The 25,002-nt window shown below is 39.6% G+C and overlaps 1 protein-coding gene across 1 annotated transcript in view; it reads left to right on the forward strand.

Annotated features, from left to right (window-relative positions):
• Positions 1–25,002, forward strand: part of ncam1b (neural cell adhesion molecule 1b) — a 396,526-nt gene that overhangs the window by 276,098 nt on the left and 95,426 nt on the right. Inside the window, exons 3-8 of the mRNA XM_034169136.1 lie at positions 1,806–1,880; positions 2,407–2,616; positions 5,441–5,584; positions 10,427–10,564; positions 10,868–10,985; positions 23,344–23,504. Coding sequence (XP_034025027.1) covers positions 1,806–1,880; positions 2,407–2,616; positions 5,441–5,584; positions 10,427–10,564; positions 10,868–10,985; positions 23,344–23,504 — 846 coding nt within the window. The remainder of the gene's footprint in view (positions 1–1,805; positions 1,881–2,406; positions 2,617–5,440; positions 5,585–10,426; positions 10,565–10,867; positions 10,986–23,343; positions 23,505–25,002) is intronic.

Below are 25,002 nucleotides of genomic sequence, written 5' to 3' on the forward strand. Positions count from 1 at the left end.
GCAGCGGCATTAAGCTCAGGGCAGCAGGCTGCTGTGGGTCTGTTATTTTGTCTGGTTCAACGCTGCACATTGCTATAAATGGATTGTGTAGCACAATGTTTGTCTGAGTGACAGCTTATCGGGAACAGTCAGAATCTACTTGAGAATGTCGAAGAAGTGAGTTATGGAGAGTTGAGTTGTTGAAAAATACAGTGCAGCCTACTTAATGTGCTTTTCTGCAGATGTTTGTGTTAAACTTGTCAAATTGTCTTATCATTGTACCTCAGCGTAATCATCACAGAGAACTCATCCATCTTTCCATCAGCTATTTTCCATCACTGATCCAGAGTTGTGGAAGCAGTCCATTAACGAAGGGAGCCACCTTGCCTATTTTACCCTTGCAAACAAAATTTGGAGGTAGATATCAATCACCCTGTCTACCTGTCCATGAGCCCTGTAAGCATAAACCCTCCTAAACCAGTTGGCTGATTTCAATGAAGGAGAAGGGCAACTCAGAATTCTACCTGCCCTGTCCTGTCAGTTGATAGAAGTAATAATAGCCAATATAGGGGCACAGGCCTGGACCTGTCTCATGGTGCTTCTGTTGTATGTTGTAGTAGGCTTTTAAAATGCTGGTGTAAATAACATCACTTTAATCCAAAGAGGGGTGAAGGAGAGAGTGCAGGCATGATGGAGTGGGTGGAAAAAAGTGGCAGGAGTGATTTGTGAAAAAGGCTGTCTGCAAGAGTGAAAAGGAATTTTTACAAGACTGTAGTGAGGCTGATTATCATACAGCTTCAAGGTGGTGGTGCTTTAAAAAAAAGACGAGAGGCAGAGCTGGAAGTGGCAGAGTTGATGATGCTGCAAGTTTCTTTGGGATTGATGAGGATGGACAGGATTTGTAATGAGCACATCAGCAGGACAGAACAGGTATGATGGCTTGGGAAAAAATTCAGAGAGATGACATTGAGATGTTTTGTACAGAGAAGAGATTGGGGGTATATCTGGAGAAGGATGCTGAGGATGGAGCCACCTGGCAGGAGGAAAAAAGGGAGGCCAAAGAGGAGGTTTATGGATGTGCTGAAGGGGGGACATGCAGGTGGTTGGTGTGACAGAAGCTGATGCAGAGGACAGTCTGAGATGGACACAGGTGATCGATCTATTGTTCTGTGGTGACCCCTAACAGGAGCAGCTGTATGAAGAAGAAGAAGAAGAAGCAGCAACCCTACTTTCATTTGATCAAAATGTATCCATTGATATTAGCAGCATGAAAGAGACAGTTGGCCCCTAATGATTGAATAATCCTGCATAGTATCCATTTATTTCTCCTCTGCCCATACAAGCTCATAACCAGCTGGGAGAGGTGTGAACGGAAAGGAGGAGTTTTAGAGTCACTGACCTGGACCTTCAGTAGAGCTCAGTTTTATTACAAGATGCTTAACTGATGGACAGATGATACAGGGTGCAAATGGTAGGACTTAACCAAACGCCGTGTGGACTGAGGGCTACGAAGTAAGTGTAAAATAAAATCTAGACCTGCCAACATTCATTGTTCATGTCAAAGTTACTGTTAAATGTGGTTATGCAGTTTGAAAACTGATAGAAATCAAGAACTGACACTTCAAAGTGGGACAGGAACCAAACTAGAGTCTGGTGAATTGAACCATGGCACAGAGACTCACAGCTGCTGGAAGCAGGCTGTGGGCTGATAAAACTGTCACAGTTCTTGAACAGAAAATGTGTGTTAATGCTAATAGAACATTCAGCGGCATTTTTTATATACATGTTGCCAAGTTCTTGATTTTTGTGTTTTTGTTCCGTTTCAGCTTCGCTGGAATTGCAGATCACCCCGAGTCACGGTGAGATTAGTGTTGGAGAGTCGAAATTCTTCATGTGCGAGGGTAAGTTTAACAAACAGGTCTGTTTTATGCAGATTCTCTTTAATTCTGCTCCTACCTTTACATTTTATGAATTTTAAAAACATGATGTAGAATGAATAAAATTGAAGTGTGTGTGAACATGGTAGTTAGCAAAATAATGCAGTTGGATTAGTCATCCAGGGTCATGCCTGAGAACCACGTGTCTGTAACTTTGGTGGTATTAAATACAATCTGGGACTTTATTTATTTATATATCCTCTTTCTTGCATGGTGTTTTCTGTCTCTTCTTCTCTTTCTCCCTCTAACAGGGTAAAAAAAATAGAAAGAAAAAGACGATCATTACAAATCATTTCATTGCCTGAAATCCATAATTCACATAACAGCTCAACTGGGAGTGCGCATGGCACATTCTGTGGGCATGAGTTCAAACCACACATTTTGTATTGCATAAATTACAACAAGGATTCAGCTCTGATGCTGAAGTTTAATCACTCCTCATGCCGTGGTTGTGTAATTCAGCACTGTGTAATTGTTTGGGTGTCCTCAGCTGATGGCGCGGTGAAGCACATAGACTGGTTTGGACCCAGTGGGGACCGGATAGAGCCAAACAGACCTGACATAACGGTAACACGGAACGATGAGTCGTCCTCCACCCTCACGCTCTACAAAGCTGGGACCGGCAACGCAGGCATGTACAAGTGTGTCGCGACCAACGGAGACCAGCAGGCTGAGTCCACAGTCAGAGTGAAGATCTTCCGTAAGTTTTTTTCCTCTCACCTTGTAAACACTTCAATTGAGTGGTGTGAATGTTAAGGGGAAGAAAATAAGAAAAGAAAAAAATGTGTTTATTGAAGTGGGAGTGTTTTATTGACTGCTGAAGGCCACACATCATTCTTTTTCTTTTAACAGTGGATAGATTTTTCATCAGTTCAATAAATGGAAGCCTTTTTGAGACCTGCTTAATGATCCCATCTGTTGTGCACCTTTTCTGAGTAATGGATTTTATTTTCCATGAATTCCAAAGAACGGCATATCTCTGTCTGAGGTTAAAAATAAAAACCTTTAAATTTATCCAAATAGACATGTTTAGATAAATGTTTTATATTTTTTAGTGGTAACTTTAGTTTGTTCATATTAGAAGCTATTGTGCTCATAGACATCGGATACGAACACATGAAAGCAGCTTCACTTCACTGGTTTTGCATTTTCTAAAGTGTGTGCTTTTTTGTAGGAAGTTTTAATAAATTTTTGACTTTGCTTGCAGAGGGAAAATTCATCTGTTACTCATACACAAATGGTCCTAGATTTGGTCTCGGCTCCTAATTTATTTCATTGTCCTTACAGGATAACTGAATTCAGTTAGGTGTTAGCAGCATGCTATGCACACCATGCAGTGAAGAAGACTTTTGAGAAGGCGGGAGATTTCACGGGCAACTTGCGGCACAGACCCAGATATGGACATGGCTTTCCATCATTCCGGCCCCCCTCTGTAGATTTATTATTCATAAATATGAAAGTTTTGTTGTTTTTAAGTATCAACAGATACTGCATGTTGACTCCTGTTGACTATTGTTGTTATTGTTTAGTCGGGTATAAAAGTAAATGTTAGCTTCTTAAAAAGTTACAGTCTAGATGGGAAGTTCATTAGGTGATCTGACCAGACTTCTTTGAGGACTTCACAAATGTAAAACGGTACTGTCCACTGAGCTGATTCAAACTTTTTCAAACAGCTCTCTGCAGGGTGGAGCCTAGCTGTGAACGTTTTGTGTAATTTCCACCCCAAATGTTTAGTCAGATTGTGATCTGGCCTCTTTGATCTGCTATTGAGTTGATTAGTAGAATAGTCTCTTTACTCTGAGACAAGATGACCATCCTGACACATGATTTTTTTCATCACTGAACCTAGTTTCAGTTGCTGGAATGAGAAAAAATGTCTAAAATGTTTCTCTACACCTGTACAGTGATTGCAGAGGTGATGATTCTCCCCCTGATCCCGATCAGGAATGAATGACCTGACACGCTTATTTCAGGCAGCCGTCTTTATATGTTCTATTAGAACGGCACCAGCCAAACCTTCCAGCATCTTCTCCCTGACCAACGCAGGTTCCCGATTCATCACCAAAGACCACTTTCATCCTGTTATACACACTCCTTTTCTTTAGCTTGCTGTAACATCGTTTTCTCCTATTAAGGCATTAATGCTGGTTTTGTTTGTCTTTTCAAAATGTTAAATCCAATTTCATTCGTTCAGTTTCACCTATTTGTTTGCCATTTGTTTTGTGCCCTTTCTGTTTACAAGCCATGCTTGTATAAACATTTACATTGTTTCAGTTGACATTTCTCTTCTTGGGGCCACGATGTCTTTCATTTAACCAAATGCCCGTTAAGGCCTGTAAGATCTGTCTTTTAACTACACACGATTTGCTTTTTTAGACATTTGCTGATGAATAGAAATGCAAATTATCAGCTCAGTCTGTGATTGTTTCATCAACATCCAATGACTCTGTGATTTCTTCTTCTGCTTGATTTGGTATGGATGCCATTTATTACACTAATTACATTTAATTTGTTTGATGTTTCACAAATCCAGAGAGTTTAACTATTAAACAAAAACATTTTTTTGTTGTAATTTGGGTGAACGTCCTCAACATGTGGTGCATCTGTGATAATTATTTTGCTGTTTTTGGGCTGTCGTATTTGATCTGGCCTTCTGACAGTCAGTGAAAAATTTTAATATTTTTTTTCTTCTACATCTTTTCTTTGCTCATGAATTCAAAAAGCCTGCTCGTAACGATTGTGTCTATTTTCAGTTTATAGATATGGGAAGATGAATGATTAACAAAAAAAAAACCAAACCTGCATGATGTATATAACAGCTTCACACTGTGACATGTTGAAATGTCTTTTGTCAAGTAGTTTCAAAGATATTCATTAGTCTAAAACCGGGAACGCACCAATCCTCATATTTGATAACAGAGTAAGAATCACTGTGGGCATTTACATCAGACTGAAAAATCACCACAGAGATGCAGGCCATGTAATTGGTATTTTTGTTTAACAATTGACTAAAAGATTTATGAAAAGAGTAATCAGTTTTCCGCTCCACTTAGATCAGCAACACAGTCCCAGACATAAGGTCATAACGTGCGAGTTTCATCATGAAATTAAAATTTCTGAGACATTTAATAAAAGCCTTGATTTAATAGCTTTTGTTTTTTCTTTTGGCTGCCCACGGTTGCTCAGGGTCAAAACAGCAGAACTGACAAAGAACAATGTTGGGATTTGGGCAAGTTTTACGCCGGATACCCTTCTTGATGCAACTCCAGGTGTGTGTGGAGAGACGTGTCCGGTTCCTGGTGTTTGTAAGCGAGCTCCCAATCAATCACTATTCATGACTGAGTCTGGTTAACCTCTGAGATGTAATGGGATCAGGTATGCATAGAAGCAGGATGGCTCGCAGAAGCCGCAATTAGCTATTTCAACTTGGCTCTTACCTGTTCAGTTTTAACATGTTCTCTTGCTAACGACTGAATAAATGTTATTGTTATTATTTAGTTACGTGTTTGCATGTTTTGTTCCAGAAAAAATCACCTTCACTAATGTGCCTTCACCCCAAGAGTTTACTGAAGGAGACAACGCAAACATTATCTGTGATGTCATCAGTTCACCTCCACCTACCGTCCTTTGGAAATACAAAGGGGCAAGAATACAGATGGAAAAAGATGGTAATGTTTGGACATATTTTCAGGCATTATTGTAAAAAACCAAAACAAAAAAACACAAAACAAACCTTCTTTATAACCATTTGATTGATTAGACAGTGAATATGTATAGTTTTGTGTTATTTAAATATGGTGTATGATGTAACATGTTATTTAAATGTCTAAATGTCTATAAATCATGTAATTTTAAAAGCTTGATAGAGCATGTTATTGTGTGGTGGGTTTTCATGCTTTGGTTTGGTTTCTGTTATTTGTTATCTGCACTGAAGGAAAATAATTGAGGATTTGAATTTGAAAATACATTTCAGTGTCTTCCTCATTCAGCCCTGACAAAGAAAAACATCATGATCTGTAGGTATTGTTGGTATTGATTACTGGAAAATAATAGCACAAGGTTGTGTAGACTATAATAACCACATGATTAAAATTATTCAGAGTTCATCTCAAACTGGGGGAGTTATTTTGGGCTTTTGCCTTATTTCTCATTTCACGCTGCTTGCAAATGGTATCTCTATTGTTCAAACATTAATTTCAGGAAGGTTTTTAGAACGGTCTATAGCACAAACCCATTTTTCATATATTCACACTAAAATAATCTTTTTTTTTTTATCTGAGAGCAGTATTTGCAGTTAGAGTTCTAGTTAAAAGTTTTCCATCAGATTCCCCAAAGTCAAATGTTATGTCAGGGTTTTTTTTAATAACCCCCTTATTTCACCTTGTGACCCTCCTGATGGATATCCACTGCCAAATTAGACATTGGAAGGAAACACTGGAAAGAGCCCATCAAATTAGCATTTCGGCAGTAAATTTTCCAATTAAATAGGAGTACAAGGAGATGCTGTGTATGGTCATAAGCAAAGAGTCAAAGGCTGTGGAAAAGGCATATATAGCAAGCTGTACATGAAGGTAAACACTAAGGAAGGAGAAAAGGACTTGTACTGATGGGCTAGACAAAGGTACATCAGGTTAAGGTGATAAGGGATGGAGATGGTAATGTGCTGACAAGTGAGGAGTGTGTTGAGAAGGTAGAGGGAATATGTTGAAGAGCTGATGAACAAATAAAATGAGAGCAAGAAGGATGGATGATGTGTAGGGAGTAAATCAGGAGGTGCAAGGGATTTGTGAATATGAAGTGAGGGCAGCTATGAAGACAATGAAGCAGTAGGTTTGAATGACATTCTCATGGAGGCATGGAAAAGTTTAGGAGAGACGTCAGTGGAGTTTCTAACCAGATTGTTTAATCTTGGAAAGTGAGAGGATGGTGATGAGTGGAGAAGGAATGTGGCTGTTCTGAATTTTAAGAAAAGGGTGATGTGCTGAGGTGCAATAACTATAGAGGCATAAAGTTGATTAACCACAGCATGAAGTTATAAGAAAGAGTAGTGGATGCTAGGCTTAGAAAGGAGGTGAAGATCTGTGAGCAGCAATATGGTTTCATGCAGAGAAAGAGCACTACAGTTGCAATGACAGTTGCAGTGTTTGTTCTGAGAGTGCTGATGGAGAAGTATAGAGAAGGCCAGAAAAAGTTGCATTGTGTGTTGGTGAGTTTTGAGAACGTTTATGACGGTGCCAGTTGTAGTATTGTAGGGGGAAATCTGGAGTGGCAGAGAAGTATGTGAGGGCGGTGCAGGATATGTACAAGGACAGTGTGACAACGGTGAGATGTGCAGTAGGAATGACAGATGCATCCAAGGTGGATGTGGGATTACACCAAGGATCAGCTCTGAACCCTTTCTTGTTTACGCTGATGATGGACAGGTTGAATGAGATCAGACGGAAATCTCAAATTAAATCAAATATACTTTACTGTCAGGGGAAATTTGCTTGGGTAGAAGTACTGCACAGCTGCAGAGTAGAGAAATAACAACATAAAAAAGATTAAACTTGCCTTAAAAATAAAGATACTACCGTATAAAATGTGAGAATCCCTAAAAAAGAAGACATTAAAAACCAGTGTGCAAAAATAAGTGCAGAGATGCTAATGTGCCAAAGAGCTATATCCTATTGAGATAACTCCTTTTCTTTATTGAGTAGTGTGATCGATGTTGGGATGCATTTGAGCTTAAGATGACTAATTTTACACTGGCTTGCTCTGTACCATCTACATCATACTTGGAGAACAAATTGTGTGAAGGGTCATTCAAGAGCCTATGTGCCAACTTAATTGCAGAACTTTCCCAGATGGCTTGAAGGAATGGGCAGTGTTTTATGCCCATCACTTTCATAACTGTTTTCATCACATGCTCTATTTTTGATTTCAACTGCAGAGTGAGTGCCAAACCATGCTGTCAAGCCATATGAGATGATACTTTCCAGTATAGCAGAGTACAATATTACACTGAGTCTGCAAAGAAAATACAGCCTCTGACCCAACCTTCCACACAGAAAGTCCACGTTGGATGTTCAGTCTTGCAGTAAACCACTGTCCATTTGAATTCCCAAATATTTAAAATTGTCTGCCTGCTCAGTCACCTTGTCATTAATAATCTCCATGGACTGTGAGGTTTGCAGATGACATTGTGATTGTTGTGAGAGTAGAGAGCAGGTTGCGACAAGCCTGGAGAGGTGGATATATGCTCTGGAGAGAAAGGGAATGAAAGTCAGTTGGAGCAAGACTATAGTATATGTGCATCAATGAAAGGGAGTCTGGTGTAATATTGTGGTTACAAGGAGTAGATGTGGTAAAGCTACATGAGTTTAAATTAGACCTGGGAAACGATTAAAAATTTGAATCGCATGATTTCCATGATTAATCACTATTAATCGCATTGTTATAAGCAAAACCCAAAAATGAATTCAAAAATAGTGTATAGGACAATTTTATTTTAAATGTTCTGCCATATGAATGAAACTGCCATAAACATTTGTTCTGCAAGCACATAAAAGCAGCATTTTGTTTATGCAGTTGCAGTTAAATAAAAATAAATTATGGTTACCCAGTGATGCCCAGTAGTCCCCAGTGAGAACAATAGCGGGCGCAGATTGTAAAGTTATGCCTTTTGCAGTCCTCTCCTTTATGGTGTATCGTGAGGGAATCTCATACGTACCGTCATTTTTTGCGATTCTCAGAATGTCTCTCAGACCAACGTCCTCCACAACACTAATCGGCCTGCGGTCTGTAGCAATCCATTTCACTGTTGCATGTGCGAACTTCTCTTGCCTGTGTTTATCTATAGGTCTCCCACACGGTGCATCTAATGTGGTCTGCTGAAGCCTCACACGCAGTTTGTTTTGTTTAATGATTTGCTGGTATCAGCTGTGTTTACTGCATTTAGGTGATCTTTAAGACTCGAAGTACTCTGCTGATAAGAAAATGGAGCTTTGCAGTGCCTGCAAATAACTTCGGTTCTGTCGATTACGCTGTCTGGAAGTGCTTTAAAATGAAAATGTCCATGTTGGCTGGTTTATCCACCAATTCTTTTCTTTTCTGGTGTCGAGGACTCATCACACCGGTTCCTGTGAGCACAGCAGCCGTCAGCGACAGACTTGCAAAACAAAAGCCTGTGTGTAACAGGCTCTTACAGTAAAAAACAAAGCAAACAAAAAAAAGCCCAACTGTGTTAATGTGCGATAAGAAAATTGTTTGCATTAAATAATTAATGCGTTAACGCGATAATAACGCATTAACTTGCCCAGCCCTAGTTTAAATACTTGGGCTCAACTTTCCAAAGTAATGGAGAGTGTGGTAAAGGTGAAGAAGAGAGTGCAGGCAGGGTGGAGTGGGTAAAGAAAGGTGTCAGGAATGATTTGTTACAGAAGAATATCTGCAAGAGTGAAGGGGAAAATTTACAAGAGTAGTGATACCAGCTATGTTGTACAGCTTAGAGGCTGTGGCACTAACAAAAAGACAGGAGGCAGAGCTGAAGATGTTGTGATTTTCTTTTGAAATGGTGAAGATGGACAGGATTACGAATGAACATATCACAAGGACAGCAAGGTAGGATGCTTTGGAGACAGAGTGAGAGAGGTGAGATTGAGATGGTTTGGACATGTGCAAAGGAGGGGTTCGGAGTATATCTGGAGCAGAATGCAAAGGATGGAGTCACCAGGCAGAAGGAGAAGGAGGAGGCTTATGGCTGTAGTGAAGGAGGACATACTGTACATGTGGTTGGTGTGTCACCCGTTGTCATGAGATGCAGAGGACAGGGTGAGATGGAAACAGATCAGCCGCAAGAAGAAGAAGAGGATGACATTGTTATCGTGATAATAATAATGATAATAATAATAATAATAACTAGCGCGTTGCCAGTGGGGATCCACGGGGTGTAGATAGGATAGTGTTTATAAAGTAATTAGCTGACATTTTTCAAGGCTGGTAATAAATAATGCAAATTTTCTGTAAATGATTTTAACTGAAAGTGCAGGAAATTAAAATGAGAAAGTTTTGTGAATAATTATATTTATTATTTGGCAAATGTAGTTGATGTCATATTTTACACCTGGCAAGGTTGAGATATTTCATTTATTCAGAGCTTGTTTGGTTACCAGGGACTGATTAATGGTGATATCAACGTCCATTGTTCACTGTTGTTACCTAATATCCCTAATTTCTCCAAAAATATTAGTCAGATCAACTTTCTGTTTTCACAGCATTCATCCTTGCCCCAAAATACATAAAGATACCAAACGGCAAATGTCAGCTCTCCCCAGTTTCTCCGTGATCAAAGTCATACACATGCACGCATGCACACATACACAGAGGCCATAATAATTTTTATCTTCTTATGGGAGTTTGTGGCCAATTCGCACTTGTTGATGTGATTGGCCAGTAAAGGATTTTTGCCTAATTTAAAGTGTTTGAATACTGTACCGTGAAAGGTTAATTTATCTTCTGCTTCCTTTCAGTTCGGTTTAAGGTCCTTAGCAACAGTCACCTTCAGATCCGCAGCATAAAGAAGAGCGATGAGGGCTCGTATATCTGCGAGGCTCGCCTCATGGCCCGTGGCGAGATTGATCTTCGGGTCATCAAGGTTGTCGTGAATGGTTAGCACCGCCTTTCTATCTTGCACCATTTCCTCCTCTTTTTGTTGTTGTGATGTACATGTTTTGGTGTGCCAGGTGGCCCATGATGCTTAAATGAGCTGTCGTTCCTCAGAGGCGACCAGACTCTACATCAGTGTGGAAACAGTTGCCCTGAGCAACCGTGAATCAAAGATGTTCCGTGCCATTGAAGTCTGTTTCCTGCAACATCTGAGCATAGAAAATGAGCCTGCCTTGGAAAATAAGTTCTCAATTTCTTGTGTTTCTGATTTCCCATTTGCTCTCTGTTTACTTGGTGTATTTCAGTCCTACCTACCATCAGAGTGTGGCAGACGGAGGTCAACGCCACAGCAGGTGTGGGTCAGTCTGCAGTGCTGACCTGTGCTGTTGATGGTTACCCTGAACCCATGGTGACCTGGACAAGGTAAAGCTCTGGTGCTAACAGGAGAGACAAATGCTTCCAACATTTCCAAAGACAGAGGTCAAACGCCAGCAAGTAAGGTTGTAATTCTTAATTTGTTACCCGCAAATGGAACTGTGTGCCAAAAAGGCCAAGGTAACTGTAACAACAAGGCTCGAGGTTTTCCTGACATAGTGTTTGATAAAACTATGTTGTACTTGTGAAATTAACCTGCCTACTGCTACATTAAGCTACCAACCATGTGGAGAAAGCTGTTGCTCACTACTCTGGCAAATACAAGAAAAAATATGAATGAGAATGGGGAAAATAATACCAGAATTTAATAATGGTTACAACATGTGGTGTGTGATGAAGATTTTTTTTTTTCTTGCTTCTGCAAATTAGTAATGGAACACTTGCAACACTGTTTTGCAAGGTTTCTAAATCTTTGCAGTACCTATGTTGTGGGACCTGTTCCAGACTCTTTATCAAAAGAAGTATATGCTCAACACTGGCACCTGCTAGGCAATATATAATTTTACATCCATATCAAATTATGACTACAGTGAGCACAGCGGCTGTATGTGCACCAGCATATACAACATTTTTTAACATAACATTAGAATAATGGATGTTACTAGAACTACATTTTCACACAGTTTGTTGAAAATTTCAGCTATATCGTTGACGAAATACCACCAATCTTAGCTCCAGACTGAATTGTTTTAATAGCATGACATTGACCATTTTAATAATGTACTTATCTTTTTTACTAGACTGAATGAAAATGTAGAGCAGGGGTGCCCAAGTGCGATTCCCGAGATCTACCTTTGTGACACTCTTAGTTGTCTCCTTGCTCCAACACACCTGAATCCAACAAAAGGCTCATTAAAAGCCTGCTAACGCATCTTTCATTTGATTCAGGTGTATTGGAACAGGGAGACAACTAAGAGTGTCAGGAAGGTAGACCTCGAGGACCGAACTTGGGCACCCCTGATGTAGAGCCTGACCTTTAACAGAATTCATTTCACTCTCTACCAGATCCTGATAAACATGAGCGACTGGACAATGTAAAATCAAAATTAGTTACTAGTGCTGCGCAACACTAGAAAAACCTGACATTCCGATGTTATTTTTTTTTTCCTGCAAGATATGTTGCGATGTGATAAAAATAACAGAATTTACACCATACATCTCTAACAGCTCAATTTGAAAAGAATGATTGTTTGAAAATTCATTCAGGTGATTTTGTAAGGGAATGCATCTGCACAGACAATAAATACTTAAGTAAAAAAGACTGTTAACATCATCCTTTCTATAGCAGGGGTGGTGGCCAAGTGGTTAATGCACTTGGTTTCAGTGCAGAAGATTCCGGGTTCAAATCCCACCCCACATTTCTCCATGTAATGTGGAGTTGCGTCAGGAAGGGCATCCAGCGTAAAACCTGTGCCAATTCAACATGCAGATCCACCTTGGATTTGCTGTGGTGACCCCAAGTGCAAACAAGAGCAGCTGAAGGGACTTACTAACATCATCCTTTCTATACCCAAACTAATTCCATACTACTGACTTTAACTTTTTTCCCCTTCATGTTTCATTTATTTCAGCACGATATTATGGAAAAAAACAGAAAATGCAATGTTATATTTTTTTTCCTACAAGATATAGTCACAGGGTGGGTCAATAAAATGTTACCACTTTCTGATCGTACACAAGTTTTTGAAATGAGAACTTATTCGAAAATTTTATTTACAGACTGGTAACAGAAGCATCAAATTAACATTTGATACCAATTGTTTCCCACTTTGTCTCTTGTTTTCTGCACAGTTCTGTAATTGACAACATGTTCAATACACGCTCCTCTTCTTTGGATTACAGCTGCAACACGCACATTGAAGTTTGTGATGACATTGCCACACATCTCAAGAGGGATGAAAAAGAAATTCGGAGAATTCGGACAAAGTGGGAAACCTTTGGTATCAAATGTTAATCTGTTTCGAATATGTTCTCATTTCAAAAACTTGTGTACGATCAAAAAGTGGTTTTATTGGCCCACCCTGTATATAGCAATGTGAAACGAGCAATCTGAGATTTCTTACGTCCACCGATCCAGATTACCTCCAAAATTTAATGGAGTCTTCCATGGCTTAGTATCCATCTGTGGTGAAACTTTTGTCAAAATCCCTGCAATAGTTTTGACATAATTCTGCTAACATACAGACACAGACAAATAAATAAATAAACGCCGATGACTTTATTACATCCTTGGCGGACGTAATAAGTTATATAACACCATGTAACTTAAACAGCTCTTTCTGGAAAGAATTATTAATTGTAAAATGATTCAGGTCGAGCTAATAGGTTTCTTTCTTATTGGCTTTGGCTGTCTTGGTGGATGCATGTTACAGCGTTATACCAAAATGGATGAAATTAATTTCTCCCCCTCAAAATTCTACACACAATACCCCATCATGACAATGTGAAAAAAGTTTTTTTTTTTTTTTTTAGATTTTTGTAAATTTTATTAAAAATAAACTAAGAAATCACATGTACATACTTACTCTCAGCCTTGCCATGAAGCTAAAAATTGAGGTCAGGTGCATCCTGTTTCCACGGATCATTCTTGAGATGTTTCTACAGCTTAACTGGAGTCCACCTGGGGTAAATTCAGTTGATTGGACATGATTTGGAAAAGCACACACCTGTCTACATATAAGGTCCCAAATATTGTCTTTAGTCTCCACACCAGTGAAAATTTAAAAAGTGACACTCAGGATGCACTCAGAATCACTCAAAAAAAGAGCTCAAATTCCACTCAAAACTGTTCAGATCCCTCAATTTTTCTTTTCTTTTTTTTTTTTTCTGATGTTCTTTTGCAGGGTGACTTTTCCTGGAACCTCCTGCCCTATACTTTATTATTGATGGGTATAGCCAAGCACCATAAGTTTCTGACAGTTTGTGTTTACTTTGACATGCAGCATCTGTATGTTGCTCACTAATGGTGGGGGGCCTCCATGTATGCAAGAATCCTTAAAACGGTGAATTGTGCCTTGTTACATCAGACAGTCCTTGTAGATTAGTCATGGAAGATAGGAACCATTTTATTTAAGTCAAGTCAAAAAGTTGTTGGGTGGCGTGTTTGATTTAATTCACCTGACTTAAAGGGTCCCTGCCACCCCATGACGTTTTTACATATTCTTGAAGCAGTGGTGGGCACAGTTCCGCTAACCGCTAATTATCGAATATAATGTTTTCGTCATGTCTAAGGTTTATAAAGTGAAAATATCAGATATGTTTTAATTTTAAAGCAATGTGCTAATTTTAAAGGTTTTAGTGTGGAGATGCTGTGCCCAGGTGCATTATGGGTATGGCTACATTCCCCACAGAAGAAATGCATTTGAGACGCTCTGATCTGGCTCCACACGGACAACAGCATTAAACTGTTTGTATATTGTGCCTAAAACTCTTGTGAATATATTCTCTGAGTTTATAGACTTCATTAAAGTGTTCATGTTTGCGTTTATTAAATTCCACGCATCTTAAACGTAGCAGACATGGATTATCTGGAATTTTGTTTTGACTAGTTTTCACGGTCTCTACTGCCATCTACTGGCCAGTAGTGTTCATGGCAGTATTCGCCCTAAAGCTGGGCAGACACTGTACAGTATTTTTAATCACTGTACTCGGCTCCAGGCTCCAGCTCAAACTGTACGACAAAACCACATGGTGTAAAAGTTCAGACTGCACGATTTATGTTCTCACACACATTTTACATTCAAAAACCACACGTCATACTCGTGTTTCCAGAAGCAAAATGTAAACTGAAGCTTTTTTTTTGCCCAGCCTTTTTTTTTTTTTTTTTTAGAAAAACTCTCGATAGGAGACATCAAAGTTAAAAAAAAATTACAAGACTTTACATGAGTTGAAGGGGGGGGGGGAACAGAGAGATGATCACTGTTTATGCTCTCTCTGGTGTTTGCACATGCACAGTGCAAACAGCGGGTATCCCCCTTCAGCAGCAGGATACCCTCATGACGGCCGACCAGAATATCAAACAGGATTGATTTTCATCCGACCATACCATTGCTGATCAGGAGGTGGTCGTGAGAGGTTAAACACAGCTCGTTACTCCATGTATACTACACGATGCATGATGCGGGATTAACCTGAAACTCGGCACAATCCAAAAAATTCTCGCACGAGTGAAAAATCGGCTGAAAAAGGGCCAAAACTCGCACAGTGTAAGCCCACCTTAAGTACTGAACGTCTGGCACCAGTAGATCATGGCAGTGTTCTATTTATTTTGACACCGGTTATATCAGACAGTTATCTAATTACAACTTGGCTTTTTTTTTTTTGAAAATGCCCTTTTTTTACAAATAAAAAATGGCATATTTTACAAAAGCACATTTATCTGTAAACACTAACACATGACACACCACACATTAAGGTGTTGGTGTTTACATAGAATGAATGAGTCAACCGATCAGTGTTAGTGGAGGCAAATTTTACTCTTAATCCTTTTCCATCTGTCTGTGTTTGTTACAAAACTTCAGAAATAGTGCATTATTCAAATCAAATCAATTTTATTTATATAGCGCCAAATCACAACAAACAGTTGCCCCAAGGCGCTTTATATTGTAAGGCAAAGCCATACAATAATTATGGAAAAACCCCAACGGTCAAAACGACCCTCTGTGAGCAAGCACTTGGCGACAGTGGGAAGGAAAAACTCCCTTTTAACAGGAAGAAACCTCCAGCAAAACCAGGCTCAGGGAGGGGCAGTCTTCTGCTGGGACTGGTTGGGGCTGAGGGAGAGAACCAGGAAAAAGACATGCTGTGGAGGGGAGCAGAGATCAAGCAGCATAACTAAGGGATGGTTCAGGGTCACCTGATCCAGCCCTAACTATAAGCTTTAGCAAAAAGGAAAGTTTTAAGCCTAATCTTAAAAGTAGAGAGGGTGTCTGTCTCCCTGATCCGAATTGGGAGCTGGTTCCAGAGGAGAGGAGCCTGAAAGCTGAAGGCTCTGCCTCCCATTCTACTCTTACAAACCTTAGGAACTACAAGTAAGCCTGCAGTCTGAGAGCGAAGCGCTCTATTGGGGTGATATGGTACTACGAGGTCCCTAAGATAAGATGGGACCTGATTATTCAAAACCTTATAAGTAAGAAGAAGAATTTTAAATTCTATTCTAGAATTAACAGGAAGCCAATGAAGAGAGGCCAATATGGGTGAGATATGCTCTCTCCTTCTAGTCCCCGTCAGTACTCTAGCTGCAGCATTTTGAATTAACTGAAGGCTTTTCAGGGAACCTTTAGGACAACCTGATAATAATGAATTACAATAGTCCAGCCTAGAGGAAATAAATGCATGAATTAGTTTTTCAGCATCACTTGAATGACATATCCTGATCAAAAATGACTCCAAGATTTCTCACAGTATTACTAGAGGTCAGGGTAATGCCATCCAGAGTAAGGATCTGTTTAGACACCATGTTTCTAAGATTTGTGGGGCCAAGTACAATAACTTCAGTTTTATCTGAGTTTAAAAGCAGGAAATTAGAGGTCATCCATGTCTTTATGTCTGTAAGACAATCCTGCAGTTTACCTAATTGGTGTGTGTCCTCTGGCTTCATGGATAGATAAAGCTGGGTATCATCTGCGTAACAATGAAAATTATTCAACATTAAAAGATATACGTTATATTTTAACTTTGTACAAATGACAGAATTTTCATTAATGGAGTTATTCTATCAGTATTAATTTTATTTATACACCAAACCATAAGGCAGCACTGCTTTATTTTCCAAGACCTCCACCTGACGGCAACGCTGTTATTGAGTAAAGAGTTGAGCTTCGCTGCTCCTCTCAGCTGCTTCTGTGCTGGAAGCCATGTAGTAAACAGGAGCTTCCAGCAGGGGGAGGGCGGTCAAAGACAGAATTGCTGACTCATTGTTTGGGTCCCTGGTCGCTTTTGATGCTCCCAGAAGCGTTTATGGTGTTAGAACTCAGAATAAGCTTGTTAGTAGTTGCAAGTGTGCCGGAGACAATACTGGAAGTTATCGGTTATCTGTAGCTTCCTATAATTTTTTGGGTGGTTTATCGGTTTAGGTTTATAAAAGATAACTTTTCAGTTAGCTGATTATCTGTTATTGAAGCTAATTTTTTGGTTAGCTGTGCCCACCACTGTCTTGAAGAATAAAAAAGCTTTTTCCACTTGTTGTCTTTGTTTTTGTTTACCATAAAATTACACTGACCAAGGATTTAGAAGTTTCGTTACCCATATGAGAATTTGTATTTACCACCTTCAAGCTTGACTTACTTTATCTCTGCGACGGATATGACGTCATGCTAGTAAATGTGTCGAAGCGAGGCTCTGTTTACCAACAGGGCAGACACGGACAGCGAAGGCATAGTGAGCGATTACGAGGTCTGTTAGAAAAGTATCCGACCTTTTTATTTTTTGCAAAAACCTGATGGATTTGAATCACGTGTGCTTGCATGAGCCAACCTTGAACCTTCGTGCGCATGCGTGAATTTTTTCACGCCTGTCGATTGCGTCATTTGCTGGTAAGCAGCCTTTGTGTGAGGATGGGTGTCATCTCTCGTTGGATTTTCTTTGCAAGGAAAATGGCAGAACGACTGGAGCAGTGCGACTGCATCAAATTTTGCCAGAAACTGGGCGACAGCCAGGTGGAAACCATTCGGATTATTCAGATGGCTTTCGGTGACGATCCTGTGGGCATCACACAGATTAAGGAGCGGTACAACCGGTTTACAGACATCCGCATAACGGTGGAGCGCGAGCCACGCTCCGGTCAGCCATCAACATTCTGAAATGACCAGATCATTTCCAAAGTGAACGCTGTGGTGATGCGGGACCGTCATGTGACTATCCAAGAAATTGTGGAAGAGGTGGACATCAGCACTTTTTCGGCACATTCCACTGTGGCAGAAGATTTGGCCATGAAAAGAGTTGCAGCGAAATTCATGCCGAAGGCTTTGGCACGAAGCTGCCGACGGAGCAAAAGCAACTCCGTGTTGAAGTCTCACAGGACATGGTGTGACATCCTCTTCCACAATTTCTCGGATAGTCACACGACTGGAAAGCCACCGAAAGCGGTCTGAATCTTCCGAATGGTGGAAGAGGTGGGCATCATTTTTTGGAGTCCAGCATGCAAATGATTGCTAAATTTTACTTCTATATTTGTTGTCAAATTTTATGAGGCATAATATTGTAGAAAAAAGTTTATGCTAAATGGAGACTTTCCTGTCTAAATACACATACAGGACATCTGTAATCCAATTGTATCACAGCTAATCTACTTTGAATGAACATAAGTCTGAACAAAAAACAGGCTGTTCAGTTTACATGCATATGTATATATGGAAAACACAAAAATGTCAATGTTCTGTTTTTTTTTCGGGTTCTCATGTGAACACAGTCAGGCGATGCCACTTTTGATTGAGTTTCGCTGTTGCAGGGATATTTCTGCAGTCTTGGCGGAGATGCAGCATGGTGGTGAAAATCCTCAATGTGTCACACAGCTCGCTAGTTTCTCGATTGTGTGTTTGAATGCAGATGTCCTCAAAGTGGCACACTATGCCTACATAGATCACCATGGGATGTATGATGCTCCACAATACAAGTAAGCACATGAAATAGTTAGAAAGTTTTATTTACATAGTTTATAGAAAAAAACTAAAAAATATTCTAATACAAAAAGAATAAACTGTTATTTTGAACATAAATCCATGCTATTTTTTTGTTGCAGAAAGTATCGTCATATCGCATATCTGCAATTTGTGCGGTTGTGCTGGGGACATTTGGGAAGGCACAGAAGGTTGCCACTACCAGCTTGTGTTGTATTCAAAATGAGTACTTTTCCATCACCATCATCCGACTACAATGGCTTCCAGTTTCCTCCTCTGGAGTGAGGGGTCAGGCTCATTGGTGGTACCTGGGCCCCTTGGCAGCATCAGCCTCAGCTTTGTCAGGCTGTTCACGTTGGCTGCTCAGTGGAGGAGGATTATTGGTGGGGATTTCTGGTCGGTTTGGTGTTTTGCAGATCTGAAGAACGTCTTTTGCTATGTTGCTCACATAGACAATAAAATGTTTTTTAACAAATTGTAAAACACTTCTCATTTCAATGAAACAATGTTAAACTTATGTGAAATTGTATTTTTATTCATTTTATTATGCTATATAAAAATATACAAATAACAATCTGTTTTTTTTTGTTTGTTTGTTTGTTTTCATTTTCCACATATCAGATGTTGGATATGTGGCTACCTTTCTCACCGTGAATCCTCCTTTTTCCACGAAGGAAAGTATATTCTGAACCTTGGTCTCTCTTGCTTTGTCTGCTTTTGTCTCCCTGCATTTTCATTAAAATGAAGGGTTGCCACCAAACTCCTAAAACAGAAGTTAAAACAAAATAGCTTATATACATAAAAACAATGCTGTTTGAAAGTTAGGGTGTTATTGAGATAACATAGACAACTTGCCTGCAAAGCTGACCCTGATATGAGATTCCACTCAATCGCAAGTGGCATCAGCTGACTGTGTTCACATGAGCACCTGAAAAAAACCCCAGAACATTGACATTTTTGTGTTTTCCATATATACATATGCATGTAACCTGAACAACCTGTTTTTTGTTCAGACTTCTGTTCATTTCAAGTACTGTAGATTAGCTGTGATACTGTTTGATTATAGATGTATTTGTATTTTAGACATGAAAGTCTCCATTTAGCATATTCTTTTTTTCTAGAATATTATGCCTGATAAAATTTGACAACAGATATAGAAGTAAAATTTTCTTTTCTTTAGAAATCTTTTTCCCCCATCCCATGTGGGACTACAGCTTTTCCGATAAACATTAGCAATCATTTGCTTTGAATAAAATGTGAAGAATTAGCAATCACAAGAAACTGACTTATATATGATTAAATATATACAGAATGTACAGAAACTTATTTTCAGTGATTTTAGAACAAACTCCTGAATTTAAGCACGCTGTGCTGCTGAAATAAGTTTTTCCATTCACATACAAACACACCGCAGTCCAGGTCCAAAGTGATCAAAATGCAGGTGGAACTGTCTATTACCCAGGAATAAATGATAATTTATAAGAAAAGGTGATGGGTGAACAAACCGTTCTGTGTTTTGTAAGCAGCTTATATCCTCCTCAACATCGCGTTTGTTGTTGTTGCCATCCCCTGACACCTCCGCTTCATCCTCGTCTTCTTTCGCGTACGGCTCGAACATATATGGCTGGAGCCCCTCATTATCTTCACCATCGCTTCGTTCATCAGAAACTTCCTCATGTTCTTCAAAAACAATTGATATGTCAATTAAATCTTCGCTATAATCGCTCACTATGCTTTCGCTGTCCATGTCTGCTTTGTTGGTAAACAGATCCTTGCTTCGATACCTTTACTCGCATGACGTCATATCTGTTGCAGCGATAAAGTAGGTCAAGCTTGGAGGCGGGGAAATATGAATTCTCATATGGGTAACGAAACGTCTAAATCCTTGTTCAGTGTATTAGGGTAAAAAAACAGACAACGTGGAAAAAGCTTTTTTTTTTAATTCTTCAAGAATATGTAAAAATGTCATCGTGTGGCAGAGACCCTTTAACATCACATGTGTCATGATGTGATGACGCACGTGTGCACATTGCAATGATGATGCTGACATGAAATATCATGGATTACATTTCTGGACAGATCCTGGAGCTTTAACTTGGTGCACAGCCGAGTTCATTCCTGATGTAGTTCCCACAGCATTTGGCGATGGGGAAAATATAGTACATTTTGCACTCTGAATGCCCTGCTCCTTATTTTTTAATGCGTCCTCTCTGAAATGGCAGAAGATGTCTGCATGGTGTCCAGTTTGACTGTGATAACCAACACTGTTGCACAAACAGTTGCTGACAGCAACAGCCTAATGAGGTGGAGCTAATTAAAAATAATGAGTTGTGGTTGTACTTGTGTGTGCAATATAAGTTACTGATATGATGAGCCTTTTTCTGAACTCAACATGTTATTTGAAGTCGGTCAGGTTCTCGACTCACTGTTGATCATCCAGGCTTTTGCATTAGAACACTCACTGCTCTGGGTCAGCAATCTGTGGCTCCAATATCATCTTCAAAAGAGGAAATGTCTCTGCTGCGCCTTTCATTTTGCACAATGACGCTATCTATTTTCAAAAGTGACTCATTTATTGAAATCCATTTCCTTCCTGCATGAAATAATAATTGTATAAAATGTGTTACGGACAATTATATTACTCTGTTGTGAAGGTAAGGAGAGTGTTATCCAATACAGCATGACTGAAGGAAAAGGCATTGAGACGGTTTGCAGCTGAGCATGAAATGAAGCAGGATGAAAATCAGAAAATCCAAATCTGCAGCCATAGTACTTTGCCCTGGATTTCTAACTCCGGGACTGACAGCGAGTCGCCGCTCAAAGTGAAATTCTTTAAGCATTTTGAAGTCTGATTCACAGACTGTCATAGGGAAGATGGCCCTGAGTCGTAAGGTGAAGCTCCCAATTTACTCGAAGTCTTGTGTTTCAGCTGTCACCTCCGGCTGTGAACTTTGGATAGTGACCTCAAGAGTGAGATTTCAGAAACAAGTGGCTGAAATGAGTTTCCTCCTGAGGGGAAATGGACTCACCCTTCAAGACAAGAACATAAAGTAGAACCACCACTCTTTTAATTCTGCGGGAGTGCGTTAAGGTGCTCTTCCTTCTGATTAAGATTCCCCCTGGCTGCTGTGTCCTTCCACTGACACATCCATATGAGATGAGAAGTTGGAGTAATCCAACAATTTGCCAGAAGAATTATAGAATACTTCTGGCCTCAGAAGACCTTGGGCTCCCTCAGGAGTAACTGGAGGTGTGGTTGGGGAGATGGAAGTCTGGGCTACTTCACTGAACCTGCTGCCACTGGGAGAGTACCCTGGATAAATGTTGGAAAATCAGATGGATGCATTAAACAGTTAATTTCACTTGGCACCAGCATCTCTCTTCACCTAATCGACAAACTTTGCATTATTTATACAACATCCATATAGACTGTAATGGTTTATAATGAGGATGCACTTGAAATGTTTCATAACATGGTGGATAGTTGTGTTGGAGTCCAAGGCATAATGTGTGTAAATGTTGCTAACAAGCATTGCACCAGGTTTCTGTCCTTTTACGGGTTGGTATCGGCATTGACAGGAAACATTGGGATTGTCGTAGCAAACACAGCAGTGGTTTTCTTAAAGAACTTTTATTTGTTTTAAACACTGAATTTTTGTGTATCAAACATGGGATAATGTTTAAAATTGACTGAACTAATTTATGACTTACTTCATTGGCGTGGGATACATGATCACATAACTGTTGCACGTAGAACACAAAACTGGAAGACCTATCTTTAGCTCCATTATTCTGTTTTCATGAATACAGCCAATGATGGTCTTTGGACGTTTTCTCGTCATCTAGTTTCCAAGAGATCTGCCATCTTTTATAGGCAGTCAACCAGACGTCACCACTTTTATAGATCAGTACCAATGCAATGCAGTAAAAAAAAAAAAAAAAAAAATTTAGGGAACCCAAATGGTTATCAGTGGTTATCAGTGGCCCTGATCACAATGGAGTTGAAATACAGTATATGCTTGTAATAATGAATTTGTTTATATAGTACTATAACTATACAAATTCCTTCACAGACTAACAAAGTAAAAAACAAAACAAAAATGGGTTTAAAAATAATAAGATAAATTGAAAATAAGAGTATTTAAAAAAACAAAACAAATTAAATACAAACAGTAAAGGTTTAGGCAGCTGAAAACAAGTATGTTTTTAGTGTAGATTTCATAATGATTAAAGTCAGCCGGCAGTTTGTTTCATAGTCATACTGTAGACCTTCAGCTTTCATTTGAGGGATTTAAGAAAAAAATTCACATTAACTATTTAAGAGATTCATTAGATCAGTTAAATACTGATAGACATGACTATGTTAAACACAGGAGCAGCACTGTTAACATATGAAGCTCTGAAGATACCAGGTAAAATTAACAATTTCTTCCTATTAAACCCGTTATCTGTCATACGCACAAAAACATGCTGATTCTGTGTCAGATTTCATGCCTGGTTTTAGCTGATGCATTTTTTTTTCACCCACTGTCAGAAGAAAAGCTGCTGACTGTAATCACAGTGGCTGTGTGATGGACTGGTGAATTGCTGAGGGAGGTACGACGCCTTTATCTGGGATGGGCTCTGCCCCCCGTGTGGCCCTGAGAGGGAGCACGGAACAGGACATAAACGGGTGGAAGGATGAAATTATAATGTTCACCAAGTGCACCGGCCCCTTGTGTTTTCCACAGGAATGAAGTGGTCCTCGAGGTGGGAGACAAGTACAGCTTTAATGAAGACGGCTCAGAAATGAGTGTAATGGATGTTGACAAGCTGGACGAGGGCGAGTACACCTGCATCGCCAAGAACAAGGCTGGCAAAGCTGAGCAGGAGCTCAGCCTGAGAGTGTTCGGTACGACACATAATCTTACATACAGTACATGGAATGAAGTGAGAATTAGGAAAAGGCGCTGCAGTGTGTGGGAGCGCAGTGTACGCAGGTGGAGGAAGAACAATGGTGTAGTTGTGTGTCTGTGTTCTGAAGGATAAAACAACGTGCTGCTGCTTCAGTGTGGGATGGAGTGAAGCTTAAAGTCTTGTTGAATTGACCAAGTGGGATGAGCGTTGCTGAACACTGCTGGAAGGATTTTAACTTCTTAAAATCCATATGCATCCAATCCAATCCAAATGCATATCTTTACACTCCCAAATACCAACAGCTTCCATCACATCAGTATGGGCCCGTGTCAACAAACATCACAGTCAGAATAACTTTAATGTAGCATGTTGCCTGTGGAAATCCACAGGCTCCTCAGGTGACATTGTCTCCTGAGGGCTGTTTTTGCCGCTTTTAAGATCATGTGACTGGTTCAGGGATTAAAGTTCTCAGTCGCTACGACGGATTTCCGTCAGTTGGGCAGCCAAATGGCAGGTTTCACGCTGATACCGCCCTGACGTAGAATCAAGGTTGGACGCAAGATATAAAATTTACCGCGTTCAAATTGTTCAAAAATAGATTTTTAGAATAATGTCTGTTTTTTTTGTTTTTTTTTCCTCCTGGCAGTGAGTCATGTCTTGTCTGCGGGGGTGTTTGAGAGAAAAACAAAGTTTAAAAATGTTTGTAACACTGTTCTTTGCTTGCTGTGTGCTGAGAGACACTCAAATTCTTCTCTGAGTGTGAGTGTTGTTGCTGTGGTTAAACTCAAAACACGACCTGTGACGCATTAAAAACTAACTTTTTTCTTTCCAGAATACACCTAAAATCTCTTTCTGAGGACAGCATGACATAAATATGCTGATAAAGCCGTGTTACCTCTCAATCAGATCATGCTTTCAACATACATACACAAATTCTTGATTGTTCCTGCTGAGAGACTACAAACCAGGGGTACATCCAGATGGTAAGAAGGTGTTGGGGGGGTGCACGCCCTTCACAATACCCTTTGATTAAAGGTCTACTTTTGAAGACGTTTTTCATACTACTTATAATAATATAATTTTAACAACTAAAATGTTTAAATCAGTATTACTAATGAGCCGCAAAAAAAAAAAAAGTTTTGTTAATTTAACTTTTCTGCATAACTAAAGTGGGATGTGAAGCAATATCATTTTTTAAATGTAATGTCTAAGCTCAGGTAATACTGGGTCTGTTTGGGGTTCGAGCTTTAAAATCAGGTCAGTTAGGATGAGGGAAGCCAAAAATCTGAAAATGATTACGGCTCTTGTGGGTTAGTAATCTGATCAGACAAACATGTAGGTTGTGATATCAATTTAGGTTGAAGGCAAAGAAAATGTGCAAAAGGAAATACAAATACAGCACACATTAAACAGAACAACTAAATTGAGGGGGATGTGAAATCAATGATGTGTTATTACACATCAGGTCTAGGTCCTGGTATATACTAGGTCAT

This window comes from Thalassophryne amazonica, chromosome 4, assembly GCF_902500255.1.
Source record: "Thalassophryne amazonica chromosome 4, fThaAma1.1, whole genome shotgun sequence".
Classification (NCBI taxonomy): Eukaryota; Metazoa; Chordata; class Actinopteri; order Batrachoidiformes; family Batrachoididae; genus Thalassophryne; species Thalassophryne amazonica.